At 38.8% G+C, this 17002-nt stretch overlaps 1 protein-coding gene across 7 annotated transcripts in view; it reads left to right on the forward strand.

Moving 5' to 3' along the window:
• RILPL1 (Rab interacting lysosomal protein like 1) overlaps positions 1-17002 on the forward strand; it is an 877667-nt gene that overhangs the window by 667347 nt on the left and 193318 nt on the right. For all 7 annotated transcript variants that reach the window (XM_044068562.1, XM_044068560.1, XM_044068559.1 and 4 more), the window contains one exon: positions 11243-11341. In XM_044068562.1, coding sequence (XP_043924497.1) covers positions 11243-11341 — 99 coding nt within the window. The remainder of the gene's footprint in view (positions 1-11242; positions 11342-17002) is intronic.

Raw genomic sequence — 17002 nt, forward strand, 5'->3', positions numbered from 1 at the left:
CCAAGCAAAGATCCTAAAGGACTTGGTTGCAAACTTGGGAGCCATGCATATATCTTCGCATTGTTTTCTTGGAAATTGCTTTTCCAGTCTTTCTTCTCGATCTCTTTTAACCCCCTCTGATTGATTCGTACAGTCACCGTGCAGTATTTTGTATGTCCTACTAATTATCCCTTTTTTAACAGCTGCTTTTGTTCAGGATTCAACTAAAAACTGTACCAGAGCAGGTCTTTCACTTAAAATCCCCCAGTACCTTTTTCTTTGCCTGTATTCTGAGAACAAGCCCTGGTAGGGAAGGCTGTCTATAGCCTGCAATCCACTATCTATAGCCTGCAATCCAAATGTTTTCTTGGCTTCATCCCACTCTATTACCATTCCTGCTTGAGTTATTTGTTCCCAATAGCTTGGTTCCTTTGTCAGGTTACTGCAGTAAATTCCAGCCTCTCTTGCCTATATTCTGTACCCCTACTTGCAGTCATCCCTATTGGCAAAATTTCCTTTCTCCATTCTCGTATTGGCTTAGTTCTTAGAATGCTTTCTGCTACTTTGAGTATAGTATTCTATATGGTTGATATTATTCTCCTAAAAGATCTGCATCCAAAATCCCGCTTTCTCTCTATTTCATGAACTTCCCCCTTGCTTCATTATTATCCCTTTCCACTTTGAATTATAACCTTTTGCTTGCATTATGTATATGAGCCTTAACTGCGTAGCTCTAAAATACCCCTTCAAATCAGGCAAACCTAAACCACCTTGCTATACTGGAAAGATCACCTTAGCCCACTATAACTCTTGCCCTCTTTCCCTCCCAGATAATTTCTTTCAATTCTTTATTATTATCCACAACTTCTCTTCGGGTTAGTAAAAGTATGCCTGACTTGTAAACAAGACTCCAGTTTCTCAGTTTTTATATTACCTTTGTTTGATCTCTTCCCACATATGTTTAGCTGCCATCAGTGAAGCCATTTTAATCCATGCTCCAAATCCTTCATCTTCTCGTGTCCCCTTAAGTATGGGTATTGCTGAACTAATTTGTATGTGGGTACATAATTTACAGCTATAGCCTTTATTTTATCTTCATTAATTTTATATCCCAAAAAGACTTGAAACTGTCAAAAAATGTTCCACAATACTGAGATGTCCTTTTCTGGATTTATCAAATATCAAATAATATCATCTGAAAATAAAGCCAACTTTTCTTGATTACCATTGCAATTATATCCTTGTGTTTTTGAATCCTTTATTTTCTTTGCCAGTGGCTGTAAATATAAAGCAAATAACAAAACAAAAAGCGTCCCAACACAGCTTATCTGAGAGGATCCCTTCCACTTTAATTCTTACAGCTAATTCTTCATGTGTTCTGGTAAATAACATTATTGTAGCAGGGAATGTAAATGCTTCCAATGCTCTACTCATAAAATCCCAGTTTACTCTGTCAAATGCTTTCACTGCATCAAGAACCACCAACAATAAACATACTTTCTTACATTCTGCTTCTCTCTGGATCATCATTGTTGTAGTAATGTTGTCAAATGTTTGCTTCCCCTCCACAAAACCACATTGATCCATATCTATCAATTTTGGCAACACCTTTGGCATTCTTTATGCTTGTAGAGACATAAACACTTTATAATCATGGCTTAAAGTTGAAATGGACCTGTATGAAGCTGGGTCTGAAGGGTCTTTGCCATCTTAAGTAACACAGCCACCACAGCTTTCTTCCAAGATATTAATGCTTCCCTTCCTTTTAAAGTACTGTTAAACAAAATCTTCCAAACCTTTTTCACTTTTGTCCATTCTAATTTGCAAACATCACAGGAATACTGTCTGTTCCTGGAGACTTGCCTGAAGTTGATTATACCTCACTGTTTTTATTTTTTCACCTCCTATTATCTTAACTGTTGGTTGTTGAGCCTAGTCTACCTCTAACCTTGGCACAATTAAGTCTTCCGTAAGTATTTCCTTTGTAGTGTTTCTTGATTTCCACATTTCTCTGCTTTATACAAAATTTTCATAAAGTTTCAGGAATATCTCTAAAACCTGTACAGGATGTTTGGTTATTTTTCTTGTTATAGGTTTTCTAAGTTTGGCGACAATCCTGTCAACATTCTGTTGCTGATGTTGTTGTTCTAAAAGTTTTTTGGCTCTGGAGTTATATTCATAAAAAAAGTTGCTTAGCTGCGACCTTTCTAAACTTGTGCATGTTATCCAAATACTCCCTTATTTTGTCTTTAGCACTCTGCATTTGCTTCTCCTCTTGTTCTGTGAAATTCCCCTTATTCTGCAATACTTTAATCTTTGCCAGCCCCTCTACATACTTTCTATTACTTCTTAACCGTATCTCTTTCTGTTTTACTTTGACCCCATTTTTAAACTCCATTTTCATTTTATCCCAGTCACTAACTATAACGTCTGAAGATATTTATATCTTCCCTAATAACTCTTGGTTAATTTCCACTATCCTTTCCTTAATTTCCTATTTTTTTAACAGGTAAGTAAACACATACACACTTTAAAGGAGTACCGCACCCACAGACTCAAAAAACATGTTTAAAACATCATGGCATGTTGTTTCCTACAGTTTAACAGCACTCTGGGATTATTTACAGGATTTTAAATATTTTTATATGTAATTCCAGACTCTGACCACCTGGAGGCTGTCATATTGACGTGGTTTGGATAAATCAGGTTGCCATCCAGTATCCCAGAAATCATTGCTTGGCTCAAAAATGTTACATCATGCAGGCCTCCGTTTGCCTAAAGTTCCTGTCATTTCATAGATGTTGCATGCGTACAAAGCACTGAGTAAAATAGGACAGTGTAAGTAACATTCCCTGCTGCTGGATGACTACTTAAAACAGAAACAGTGCAAATGCCACAGAACACACTCAAAGTGCTGTTTACTGCTGCCTTTTTTTCTAATTTAGTTTAAATGGCACTAATTTGTGAGACAATGAATTCCAGTCCATTTACTTCTCCCCTCCCCCATAACACTTAGCTTCCCTAGCTGTCAAAGTCCGGAGGGTAATTTGACCTGGTAATTCCATTGATTGGCAGATCTCAGCAGGGTGCTTGACTCATGTAATTTAATCTTTGCTCTAGCATTTCCTTTGTTAGAGGGGACATTTTTTTGCTGCACTATAACCATGGCCTTACTTGACTGCAATCACATCCAGTAAGGTCTTGCATCAAGGAGCTAAAGAATAAAACATTTATACCATTAACCAGTTTAGATCTTTATTAATTTAAGTGTTAAGGTATCACTTCATGCTTCCACCTTGTTAAAAATTGAGATTTACATGTGCAAAGTGTGTTGGTATGCAGAGTTTGCCTTCATATGTTTTTACTCCACTGGTTGGTTTGCAAAAAAAACCTTTTGCAGTGTACCTGGATTTGTCTTTGTACATACAAACCACATTGCTATATTTTCCCCTTCCTTTTTCTTGTGTCCAGAAGTCACTTATAACAAAGTAAAATTTTTATTGATTTTTTTTTTTTAAATAAAGGACATCAAGGTTAACTTACCTTAAATCAGATAATGGATGCCACTGCAAAGAATCACTGTTGAAATATTTGTGCATGGACAAAATCCGTTACTAAATCTATTTGCCAGCCTCCAGTTCAATTGGTGCTATGGCTTTAATATACTGGTGTGTTTGCTCATGCCTTCCAAATATCTCCACCATTACTTACCAGTTTTGCAGTGTAGTAACCACCCGACATGCCCATACACCTTTAGCCATCAATATGCAGCTACTCCTGTTCATGTGAGTATGTGAATTCATTTTCAGACATAAGGTGTGGAAGCTGCACTGAATAATTCTAGGTGCTTGTTCAGGTTTCACATGGTGCTTGCTTAGAGCTACTCTCATGTTAAGCCACTATGAATATGTTGCACTGCCACCTTTGATACCAGGGTAATGTTTTAATATTTCTATTCCCGCACTGCACGCTAGCAGTATCTGGTGCAAATACAACAGAGAAGTATGCAAGCTATACACCACCTAAGCATCATTTGCCGTGCAGAATGTACAAGTATGCATACCAAATTTCTGTGTTTCCAAACATCATTGTTACTACACTACTACTGAATAAAATGAACAGCACTCAGGCTGGGGGAAGGACAAGGGAGCCATGACATCACAGAATGGGTGGGTCTTATTATTTTAGTTAGAATCAGATGACGGCTGTGGTGATGTCACTTTGGGGGAGGGTACTGATTAAAAAAAAAAAAAAAAAGTACCTGCACTGCCTGGCCTCGATGATGTCAGTAATTGGGCGACTCCAGCAAGCTTTATTCAAACATGAGAGAATCATTTTGTAAGTGAAATCATCACAGTATGAGAAGGTAGGCTTCTGTTACAGAAGTAAGGGGAATTATAAAAATTGTAAATGCTTTATTGTTGTTGCTTTACAGTGGGCAATGTAAATAGGGAGGAAAAGGGCCGTGAAGTTGAGGAATACATTAGAGAAACCTGTTGTATTCCTTTAAGTCTCGTGTGGTTATCCAGACTGCTACTCGACCTGCCATCTTTAGTGGGATCTCTATCTGGCTGTTTCTATGTTAGGAGGAGTCACAGCCGACTGCAAGAGTGACCATGCTGAGAGCCACCACTGTCCACAGAGATTACAGGCCAGAGAGAGAAATGGAAGTAGTTTGCCAGTTCACATAGCAGGCAATAATTAAAAACAGGATGTGGAGGTATGTTAATAATCAAAAGGACCCTAAATTTAAAGTCTGTGTAACAGAACAAAATACTAGCAAACAGGAAGATGCTCATTTGTTGGTTAGGATTAGAACTCAAAATAAGCTCACCAAGCTGCTGGTTGGTGGTAACTTTCATAGTGAATATGCAGAAGTGTGCACCTGCATGGAGAAGGCATTGTGGGCCTGCTTGATGAGGTAGGTTGCATAATCCACAAACCAATGGATGGGGTTAGGGCCACTAAAATTGACCTAGTAGCCAGTATGAGGACAGTAGAAGAAGAGGTCCAACCATTATGGCTGCCTGAAAGACAGCACCTCTGGATGCCCCCCTCCCCATGCTTCTGGGTGGATCCTCCCACAACAACAAAATGAATACGCTTAAGTCTATAAAGGGAAGGCTTGGAAAAAAGCACAAATATTTTGATTTCTCACCCTAAGTGGCCTAACTTAATTCCTGCCCTAACTAGACTAAACCCTAATTCAAACAAAAATATGCTACTTAGCCTACCTTTTACTAATATTCCATACACGTTCTCTAATGTAGTATGCCTACTAATCTCACTAAGTGATGACTGCATTCCAAGCATCAGAAGTACAGCACAAGGTAATGTAAAGAAAAAGCTTTCCTTAAGCAATTAAATCTAAACAGATGAACTACAGAAAAATAGAGAAGATTTGCCTTTATCAGGAAGCTGGCATAAGAAGTTCTGTAGAATTAATACTAATTTTTGTCTAGGTGCTTTTTGCTCCCTTGCCCACTAACCATCTAGTCTTCCTCAAATGGGATTTGAGCCTATTAGTTCCCCCATGCCAAATATCAGCCCCAGGGCTTTGAGCCTGTCCAAAAGAGACCATTATCCAGTCAGCCATGAGGACACTTTGTGTCCCTGCAAGCTGTACTTAAGGATCAAGCAAAAAAGTATGCTCAAATAACCTAAAAATTTCTTGCAAGTTATAAAAGAAACTTTGTACTTTAATAACTCTAAGCATAGCAGCACACAGAAAATAATGGAGCTTGTCCCCTTGAAAAATTCAAACCATTTATCAAATCAAATAGGTAACCCAAGTGTACTCAAAACAAATCTTCCATCTTCACACCTGCAGTTTAAATATGCTATAGTAATTTCAGCACCCAAATGCTGTTTCACATCTGGACCTCAAGATTACTAGCCCATCTGTTTACTATGTCTCTTGAGAAAGTTGTTCAAGAAAATAATTCACAAACAAGTAATGGAATACATAAACAAATGTGGCCTGCTTATTGACTCCCAACATGGATTTTGGACAAACCAGAACACCATGATGTCTTTTTTTTTTTGCAGGTACTGGCAAGATATACTTCAGTATAGAGTCAGACCAGTTCACAGAAGACATCTTCATAGACCCAAAGAAAGCCTTAGAGTGTGTAACCATCCTTTTCTGATACAGAAACAGCAAAACCCAAATTTTAGCAATAACATGTTAAATGGAAACTACCCTTTAAATAGAAAATGTCAACCAGCTTTCCTCAGATGGTACCTTTACTGCAGGCATTCTACTCTCTGTATTCATTAATGATGCGTCTCTCATAGAATCACCTACTGCTGTCACACTGTAAACAGATGACGTCTTCCTGAGCATAAGGGGCATTACCAAAATATTTCATGGAAATATGCAAGCACAACAATGACAATAAGTTAACCTTAAATGTAGCAAATCAGCTAGTATACTCTGTACACCCCAAAAACTTTTTAACAATACATCCTTAAAAAACACATCAGCCAAGTGCAGACCTGCAGGTAACCTGTAACTTCACATGGACACATTTCTAACTTTTACACACCACATTGAACTAATAGCTGTCAGTAAATGTAAAACTAAAAGCTTGTTGCATAATCTCAAACCACCTTACACATTAATCTGAAACCTATCTATAACTGCAGTAATACCTCATATAGAATATAGTCTTAACTACTACAGGTAGGTTTAAATTCAAGTATCAACACAAAATTCTTACTTGCATCCATAAAAAAAATGTCACCATTTTCTCAGTCTGTCAACCAGACATGAGCATTACTGTGAAAGACGTAAAAAGCAAGTTGGCTTCCAATAAAACCATATTACTTTCATCAGTAAGGTTCAGACTAGTATGTAATATTTATTTACGTTATTGATTTATTCATCCTTTGTTAACCTGGTTAGTCCCACTAGGCTGGTGCCCTCTTTTTTTTTGGAGAGGAGACCCAAGATAGTATTTATATGGACTTGGGTAAAGTTGGCTAGGGTACCAGGAAAATTCCCCTACTCCTTTTAATAACTGCTTTGGGATTTTTTTGCATTCATCTGAACTACCTCAGACTTGAGCAGATGGGGCATCGATTTAACATGTCATCCAAAGACAAGTGTGCTACCTGCTGAACCACAGACACTGTTTAACAGTAAATACTAAAAAATAAATACTGCCCCCCTTGCCGTCCATTGAAATGTGCATTAAATCCTCACTGTATGACTTTAGAGACTCTGAGTTTCCAGCTTTACAGTGATCATACTTCTACCAAACTGTCCTGTGAAGGAAAGGTTCACAAAACTTTGCCTGTAAACATAATCCATTTGCTACAAAACGTAAAAAAAATGTCTTATCTTCTGGAAAAAACATTGCACATTTAAAAGGCAGTAGTAAATGCAACTGCTTTTGTGGTAATGGTTAACTTCAGTAGCAAGTTGTTTGGGAACCTCAAAGTCACAAATAATAGTGTTGCTAAAAACTTCCCAAGAATCAAGTTGTAGTCTAAATATATAAATAGTCTTACTGCAGGAGTGCTGCAGAAATGTTATCAGTGAAGTATAATAATGTTGTATCTGTTTGGATTTATACTTGATTCCGCCGTGTCGTTTTTACAAGTGCCACTACATTTCATACTCTTTCCTGCCTGGACTAGGGCTCTGTTTCAAAACTGTCAGATACATTGTACTTACGGTGTCTAGTCATAGACACTATGACTGTTGTTGTCTTGTGCCTAGGTCACAGCTGGAAAGGGTCCCTGAACCAGCTCAACTTCCCAGTTATCACATTTAAATAAATATCACACTACTGCTTCTGATCAACAGATAGCCAGCTCTATCACTCAGACTAATCAACAAAGGGAGACGTTCCTTCATGACATGCATGCATACATGTATCATACATTATGGACAAATCTTTTAGAGCTTTCCAGCTTTTTTAGCTGTGAAAATTATATGACATCACTGGCTTCAGATGCCATTTAGTATAATCTTTCACATTTTTAAATTAATAAAACTAAAAGCAGTTATTCGTCTTTCTTGTCTTCCCCAAGCACAGGAGCCAAAACCTTCTTTTCTTCACAGTGGTAATCCATAAATATGTTCCAGAAATGTTATTGCATCTGAGGTCCACTGTCTTTGTCACTGCCACACAATATATCCATCTGTTACTCATAAATTAAGACTAGTAATATTGCATTGTTAACATTACTGTTTAAACATATTAACACTCCACTTTTGACAGTTGTAATAATTTATCCACCTAAAGTATTGAAAAAGACAGTTAATATCAATTTTAAGAGCTGTTATATTTACCTGTGCTGCTGCATATTATTACTTAAAAAGTACTCGTGCTATTATTTCGCAATAGCATTCAGAAGTGGGTAATGCAGGATTTACCCCATGGCTGGTATGGTTTGATTATGATGGCAAAGACCAAGTGATTAAATAAATCTGTCTGGGTAAAGCCTTCATTATCCACAACTGAATGTGAACTGTTGCTATTATACAATGACATGATTTAAAAAGGAAATCTCTTACTTTTTTTAAATATTGCCCTTGTATGAATGGATGATGGTCATCCTCAGCCTTCTGTGTCTTGCAGCAGCATGTAATTGATATATTCTGCATATGTACAGCATGTATGTGCTAATGCTCACATAATTAGCCTCGGTGTAGTTTGTGAAACTTTTTTCTTTTAAAGGAGTCAGAAGTACACATATGCATGCACTTCTTTGTTTGCACACCCTTGGCATCAGGTACCCTGCTCTGTGGGGAGCATATCGTCTGTAATGTTAATTTTCAGAAGTTACAGCCACAGGGATTTGTTTTTGTTTTTTACCTCATTTTGTCTTACTGGTAATACCTGATTTGCAAAGGTCACACTGATTGCTATGTCTAATCAGCATGCACATTTCTGAATGATAATTAGGGTCCGGTGCATAATTTAGATCTTGTACAAAACCAAGCATAGCAAAACTTAAAATGATAAAGCAGAACTCTTCATAAACTTTCTTAATAGTAAAATAAAATAAAATTAATAGAATTCAAAGGCACTATTATTCCGTATAAAACTGGTGTATAAACATAATTATTGTACAGTATAGTTTTGATACAGGCTGTAATAACAGACATGTTCAGCATGGCTTCTGCTGGATTAACTCATAATTATTGTCATAATCCCCTCAAAAAAGAAGAAAATTCAAGAGAGATAAATACATATAAAACAGATTTCTCATATGATCTCAAGTCGCATATTCCCACATGTACATCTATTAAGTCGTCATGTTTGTCAGTAGATAGGATCCTTGTAACATCAGAGATCTTGGTGCCTGAAAGACAGTTCACTGTAACCCTTTCCTTGCCCAGCCATTTGTGTGTTGAGTCTGTGTGCCTGACAATAGAGTCACCTTTAACTAAAATATTTCCGTTCTTGCTGTGGTTTAGAGTGATAGATTTGGAGTGTTTTTCTGTTCAGGGTAATTCTTTATGATAGATATGCATGAGGTAAAGTAGTGGTCTGATGCATGAGGTAAATGAGTGGTCTGATTTTTGCTGAGACAGTCTTATTTCTAGGAGGCTTTCTCAGGAATTTTTTACAGCCTCAGCATAAGACATTTTGATGAGATTAGTGAAGAATTGTGATGGAGGTGTAAGATGCTCACAGGACAAGTTTTTAGGTGAGAGAGAATCCTCCATATTAGTTAAGTATTTATACCTCTCACAGATGAAAATCCTCAATTTTGGTTCACCGTTTTCTGAAACATAAGTATTGAAAATGGTGAGTTGAAAACCCTAAAAAAAGTTTGTTGTAAGGAGGCAGCACCTCTGCCCTCCCCATGTAGGGGGTTCCACCCTCACTTCCTCCTACATTATATATACCAACTCCATGGTCATACCACAGTGGAGAAAAGGGTTAAAAACTGAAAATGACTTTGCCGGCTGGCATAATACAAAACATTTAAGTGAAAGACATAGAGATAACCCACTGTTTTCTCATAGATACCCTAGAATTACTAGTATTGAGAATAAGTTCAGTTTTTCATCTGTGAGCATAAGGCAGTTAATACACTGTCTTAAGGGGCCTTGTTTTAAAAGACTGGCAACAAAGGTAAAACTAGCATGCTGGACTTCCATTTTGTCCAGACTTAGGTGTTTAGGTGAGCAAAGTAAATGCATCAGAATGTATATATAATGATGGTAGAATACACAAAATATACAGATGGTTCTCCAGTGATTGATAGTCTTGTGTCAGATTTTAAAAGTAAAGGAGATAAAAGGGTTAATAATTCTATCTGTTGCACTAGAAGTTAGCAACAAACATACCTCCAGGTTGGTTAAACAGGATGATACCATGGAACAATCTTAATTTTTTTGTTTCATTTGCCCTACAAGGAAAATTTGTGCATGCCTCCAAATGCACCCTGTCCAGATGGATTTCTGATGCAGTTCATTGGACTGCAGCTTAATAGCCTCTCTGAAAACCCTTTCTGTGAGGGCAGAGGCCATGTCAGTTTGTTTCCTCAGAAATGTCTAGGTTGACAGTGTTTGTGTAATATACATTTAGTCCAACCCAAACACCTTTACTAAATCTTACAAGCTATGGGGGCTGCCATTCTGAAGGAAATGTTTGCCATGTCTACTGAGGGAGCTAGCTGGGTACTTTGTCCTGCAGATTTCCAAAGACGAAACTTCTTACCCTATAAAATGATCTTGCTTTGTAAGAAGTGTGTCAGTCTTTGGTAAACCTTTTATACTCTTCCATCCCCCTGCTGAGACATACAACATGCAGCCAGTCCCTCTTTCTCCTTCTACCATACATGCATCAGGCACTGGCTAGTACCTATCTTCTTTACCATTTTGTTTCTGGGGTCACCTGCAACATGTATCCTAGGGGTAGAAGAACAGCATGCCAACAAGAACTGGAGATAGAGAAACAGAGCAGCAGCATCATGGAAGAGGGGGGAAGGAAGAAAACACCGAACAGCTTCTAGGTACCGAATTCCTAATTACTGAGATATATAATCTCAGAAGTTACCAAACATGGGTATGTCTCTTACAAATGTAGCAGTATTGTAAGTATGTAACTTTCATGTGTTTTAGTGGTAGAACTTAATAAAGTATGGACATTTATTAAAGCAGAAAACTATATCACAATAATTTCATTTCCTTTTTAGTTTTGATAGTGTAAGCACTTCTGATACTGCTGATATAAATTTTCTTTGGTCCTTATTATCGAAAAGATTAATAAATAAAACTTAGCAATTGTTTTTGCAGTGAGGAGGCAGAAGAAGAAATGGCACAGTCTCAGAATCTTCCTCCAAGGGTAACGCCACTAAAACCAGGAACACAGCCAGAGTCTGGCATCAAACGACTGTAAGTATCAGCATGTTGAACTCTGGACCATTGAGGGAATGAGAACTAATGGGTTTGTACACGGCAGTACTTCTGTGAATCACACACGATATGTACATACACTCAAAAAATTAAAAAAAAAATTCATCATGAATATCACTCAAGAAAAGAGTTATTTCTGTGTACAAGTCTTTGACATTTCATTGTATAACCACATCAAAATTGCAAAAATTGATCACAAAAGATCAAATGTCAGTGAAAAGAAAGCCATGTTTTATCAGTGGGAGACCGGCCTGCCTGCACCCCTACACCCCCTGCAACTCTGAAATCACGCAGCAGTGAGGAAAAAGGGCAAATTTTCACTCTGCTATACCATGACTTCCTACATGCAGAAGGCATTATTCGATCTTACTAGCATTCAGTGTCAGAAGCCAACGTATGTTCAAAATTAGAAGCGCATTGCTCATTTTTTTACCATGGATTTACTGTCATTTCTTTCAGACAGGGGCCTGTAGTGATACTGTAGGTGAAAATGAAGCTTTTTGTTTATTGATCCTTTCTCATCAATAGATGGTAGTTCTATTTACACAGTGTATGCTGCAGTTGTAAATTTATACACTGGGGATAGTTTACAGCTGATAAAACTGGAGAAGAGGAACATCACCCCATCACTCAGGTCACAGTGGCAGATTTTAAAAGCTACAGGCATTGCTGATATTTTGATTTTACATGTCAGATTCTTATTTCTTTATTCAAGCACTTTGTAAACCACCTGTTTCAGTTGGATTGAAATGACATCAGTAATAAGCTCACCTCCATCAAAGTGTAACTTATCGTAGACACATCAGTAACAGTTAAATGTTGATGTGCATTGTAAACAAAATGTATTTTGCATTCATAACTCTTGCATATGAAACAGGCTTGAGATGCCCATAGTGTGTGAACCTTATAACATTAGTGAAGTGATAGCATTCTGAAGCAATAAATCAGGCTGTATACATACCTAATTTAAATAATGTTGAACTTACACTAATGTAACATTCAGCGTTAAAATATTTGAAAGATGATGCAGTTGTGCATATTACTGTTGCTGTCTGTTAGCTCTTGGTTAAGTAGTTAACTTCCAATCTGGCGTGTGTGTATTTGTGTGCGTGTGTATATTTGTGTGCATGCGTGTGTGTGTGTACTGAAATGGACTGGTGCTCCATCCAGGACTGATTCTCTGACATATCCCATTTGTGTACTAGGACAGGCTCTGGCTCCCCCATGATCCTGAGTAGGACAGTGTGAGTTTTGGAAACTGAATGAATGCAGTGCAAAATGTTTAAAGGCGAAGATTTATTAAAATGATCGCAGTCTCAGTAGCTCAGCAGAGAGCACACTCTCGTTAGGTGCAGAAGACTGTGAGTTCTATTACCACACCAGGCACAGTACAGATACAAGGTACAGGGCTTATTCTAACCTCTGGTAAATAGCTAGGTTTGTAATAGTTTGCAGACTTATAGCCTAGTATGAACCTATGATCAAGTGTTGTTTGTAGCTCACATTATCATTTTGAAGCCATACATGTACACTAGTAATGTAAATGTAATGGACATGTTAGACTGCTGTAGAAGTGCTCTGTTAGAAAACAGAGCCCCAGTGTATTTATATTGTGCTTATCAGCATCTAATTGTTAAAAAGCTGAATGTTGAACCACTGTAGATCACTAGTGGGAAGTAATCTGCACTTAAACTGTAAATAGTGTGTTACAGGTTCATTTGTACAGATAAAATGTGGTTTGTTCCATTCTACTTTAAAAAGCTTTAACAAGTAAGAGAGTTGCATGCATGCATGCACTGCATAGAGTAACATTTCTTGCTTTTAAAATTTTTAGTCTCTCTTTGTTCAAATAGTTCCTTTCTAATTTACATAAACTTTTAAAAACAACACTGTATATGTCCCTTAGAAAGGAGAATGGTTGTTTTGTGGGTCTTTTTGTACTGATGGTCTGTTCTACATACATGCATAATTGATTTGTATGCCATCTCCTGACCCTGACTTTAGTATTCCTATAAGATTACATTTGTAGCCGTAACAACCTCACTGTGGCAGTCTACCTTCAGCACAAACTATAGGTCTAACATTGAGAACACTCTTTGATGGGTTAGTGACTGGCTTCCTCTTACCACCAGTTACAGTTCTCACTCCTTTCTCAGTAAATTTTGCATTTGGGGTCTCATGTCCCTTGACTGTAAAACAACATCTACTCCTGGAGCCTGGAAGTTCTTTCTGATGCTGACACAGCTGAATCTCAGTCCTGATGCAAGATTTTCAAAATCTTCATGTGATGTGGCCACCAAACTAGCCAAAGCTTACATTGCCACTGATTTTGTTTTTTTTGGTGAAAAACATGATGCAAGCACCTACCACATGTAGTGATGGTTCAACCTAACTGCCAGTGGATGTTGGAAGGAGAAACTTCTGTCTGGCCTCACTACAGGAGGATGGAGATGACTGATTCTTCTTCATACGGGGAGTAGAAAGAGGGTCCCACAAGTAGTCACTCATCTCTGCCAAAACATGTCAGAAGTACTGAAAATTAGAGAGTAGACCCATCCCTCCAAGAAAGCAATCCTTTTTTGATGTAGTCATCTACTCTCCACAAGTATTGAGATCATCCTTAGTTCATGAGGGTTGAGTCTGGTGGATTATGAGGGGACTGTAGGAAGAGCACCTCCAGCATGTATCCTAAAGGGTGCCCTTGGGTGCAGACACTGTCCATCCCCTGGTCAGTTGGACAGAAAGTGAGGATGACCAGTCTAATCACAACATGCAGTCTCCTGAATCACCTCTCCCCACATCAGCAATACTAGAGACCAAGGACTCCCCTCCTAGGGCATCCTTCCTAGACCTAGCAGGATCCAGTAGCTCAGTCTAAGGGAGTCCACTAGGTCTTCCCATATCAGAGGCTTGTAGTTCACAACCCAGACTTTAAACACTTGTTTGAAGCCTGATAAGAGTGAATTGCTGGCGCAGTGATGCACCATTAAGGAACAAGACTTGAAGCCAGTGGTGTAACCATTACATTTTTTTCATGCATCCACTGCCAGCCACTCTTCTGAACTCTGGCTCCTTGTCAGCTGATGCCTGGCATATACTGATAACACACACCTCTCCTTACATGATACTGTGCATGACCTTTTATGTGGAGCTGTTGAGGGGGAGCAAAATTTCCTCCAGTACAGGATTCTGTGGTCATTCTGAGAACCCATTCAAAAACTTTGAGTTGACAGTGGTTGCAGATCCATCATACAGTTATGGATCTGCTGTTGGTTTCAAACCTGTATCACTGGTCCCTGCAGTGCTGGACAATTTCTATCAGTCTCCAGTGTTCTGATTTTGTGGGTAACCCCATCATCGGTTTTGATGACAGAAGCTTCACTGGCAGGGTAAGGAGTCACTGATCAGACCTCCGCAACCTATGCCATGGAGTGTGAGCTCCAACCACATTAACCAAGTGGAGCTTATGAACAGTACTATTAGCCCTAAGGGCCTTGGAGGGAAATTTGCATTGGAGGCCTGTCCTGATTCTTGTGGTATCTAAACAAGTAGGGGCTTCATAGCCATACCCCTTTCTTAGAAAGGTGATGCATGGCTAACAATTTGCCATGGGGTAAGCGTTAATATGTCAGCTGTTAATATCTCAGGTGAAGTGAACATGTTGGTAGACTTCCTCAGCCATTTTACCAACCCTTTTCTGGAGCTGAGGATCCAGGTGTTGTGGCTGGATATTTGTAAAGTTGGAATTGCAAGTATAGGCCTTTTGTCAATTAGGAAAACGTGTCTCTCCTTCTTCTGCCCAGTGGAGTGTGGGGGGGGGGGGTTGTAGTCCCTTCTGTTCTTGCTTATTCTGTGTCCCATTGCAAACTTCATTGTTGGAAGACCAAAACTAATTCTCATCAACCCGTAGTGGTGGATAATAGTATGATTTTAGGGTCAGAGATCTGTGACAATACAGGAAGCTCTCACTCTCTGATCTCACTAGATCTTCTAGCAGGGATATCAGAAGTGACTGAGGCTGTGAAGAAGCCTTACACCAAGCATATCATACTCTTTGCAGTAGAAGAGGTTCTCCATTTGGGCAAACCTGTATCTAATACACCACGTAGAAAGCTTACAGGTCATCTTGACCTGTGTCAGGCACCTGTGCAATTTGTCCATCAGTCATTCTGTTGTGAAAGTCCATTTATCAAGCATTTCTGCTCATTGTGACCTTTTGAAGGGTAAGACTGTGACTCAACATTAGCTGTACTGCTACATATCTACCTGGTCTTTAAGGAACTCCTTTTTATCTGTGGGTTTTTGACTTTATAATTAACTGGCATACCTGTCCCCCCATTGAGATCTGGAAGCTCAGTAGCACTGACGTTTGTGTCTTGGAAAATATTTTTTTTTTCTTGTGGCCATTACCTCTGTTCACAGGCTGTCAGAACTGCTGGCCCTCGTGTGCAGGGAACCCTATATGGTCTTTCACAAGAATGGAGGCTTCCATTAGACAAACCTGTCTGTCCTCCCAAGTCAGTTTCTGAACTGTCTCAGAAACAATTAATTTAATTCACCTCCCTGTTTTAGGGCAGAACCAAGAATAAAGAGACCTTTGTACTCTTGACAGGTACTGCCAGCTCATGTTTGCATCAGTTTAGGAAAACAAAACAGACACTTTTCTTCTTAGCCTTTCCAGGTGAACTGCCAGTTGTGTTGTATTTTGTCATCAGATGGCTCACTGACACACACAAAATTCTGCAGTCAAAGACAACTCCACTGAGGACATAGCTTCTTCAGGTGCCTGATTCAAAATGTCTGCATTAAATACATCCATGCCAGAACCACTTGGTCCTCACACTATCACCAAAAATTATTATCTCAACTAAGACTCTGCCAGTTGAGTCTCCTTTGGTACCTTTGTACTTCAGTATTCAGGCTTCTGGTTTTCCATCTATCCTTTGGCTCCAAACACCATGGTGGACTTATTTCTTAGAATTCAAACTAAATGCTGTCCCAGCAAAGAGTGTTTGTAGTGATAAATTAACAGACGTGTTCTTAACCATATCAATTGATGTATGAGGTGACCATTCTAGGTGAGTCCCTGATATCCTTCAAGTGTTCTCTGCTTGCATGAACTTATAGTTGGCAAATTATGTCAAGGCAAGCACTGACATCAGATGTTTGTGCCCCCCCCCCCCACACACACACACACACACGCACACTAACTGCAGAAATGCTTGAGAAAAAAGTGCTGAACTATGACTGATGAAGAGGATGAACCCATTTTCTGGTCCACCAAAGACATTGTAGGTCTGGTTTTCCAAGAAAGCAGTCTAAGGCATAATGCCCACTTTCATGAACAATAATTAAGTTCACCTTTTAACTTGCTGTTGAATCGTTTCTTTAAACAGCATGTTTGTCATAACTTAACATATAATTCAGTGTGATTTGCCAAGGCCTCTGGATGACACAGTTTGCCAACAAATGCAGGCTGGGACAATCATTGAATCCCGTAATGTTGTAGATATCCTTCAAGAGGGTCTAGATCAGACAAGTGATTGGTGCCAGAGATGCATTATCATACCCTTTGGGAAGTCAAATACCCTGCAAAATACAACATCAATAGCACACCCCTAAGAGGAGACTCAGAGGTGA

This window comes from Protopterus annectens, chromosome 4.part0 (genome assembly GCF_019279795.1).
Source record: "Protopterus annectens isolate FY-2018-M chromosome 4.part0, PAN1.0, whole genome shotgun sequence".
Taxonomy (NCBI): Eukaryota; Metazoa; Chordata; order Ceratodontiformes; family Protopteridae; genus Protopterus; species Protopterus annectens.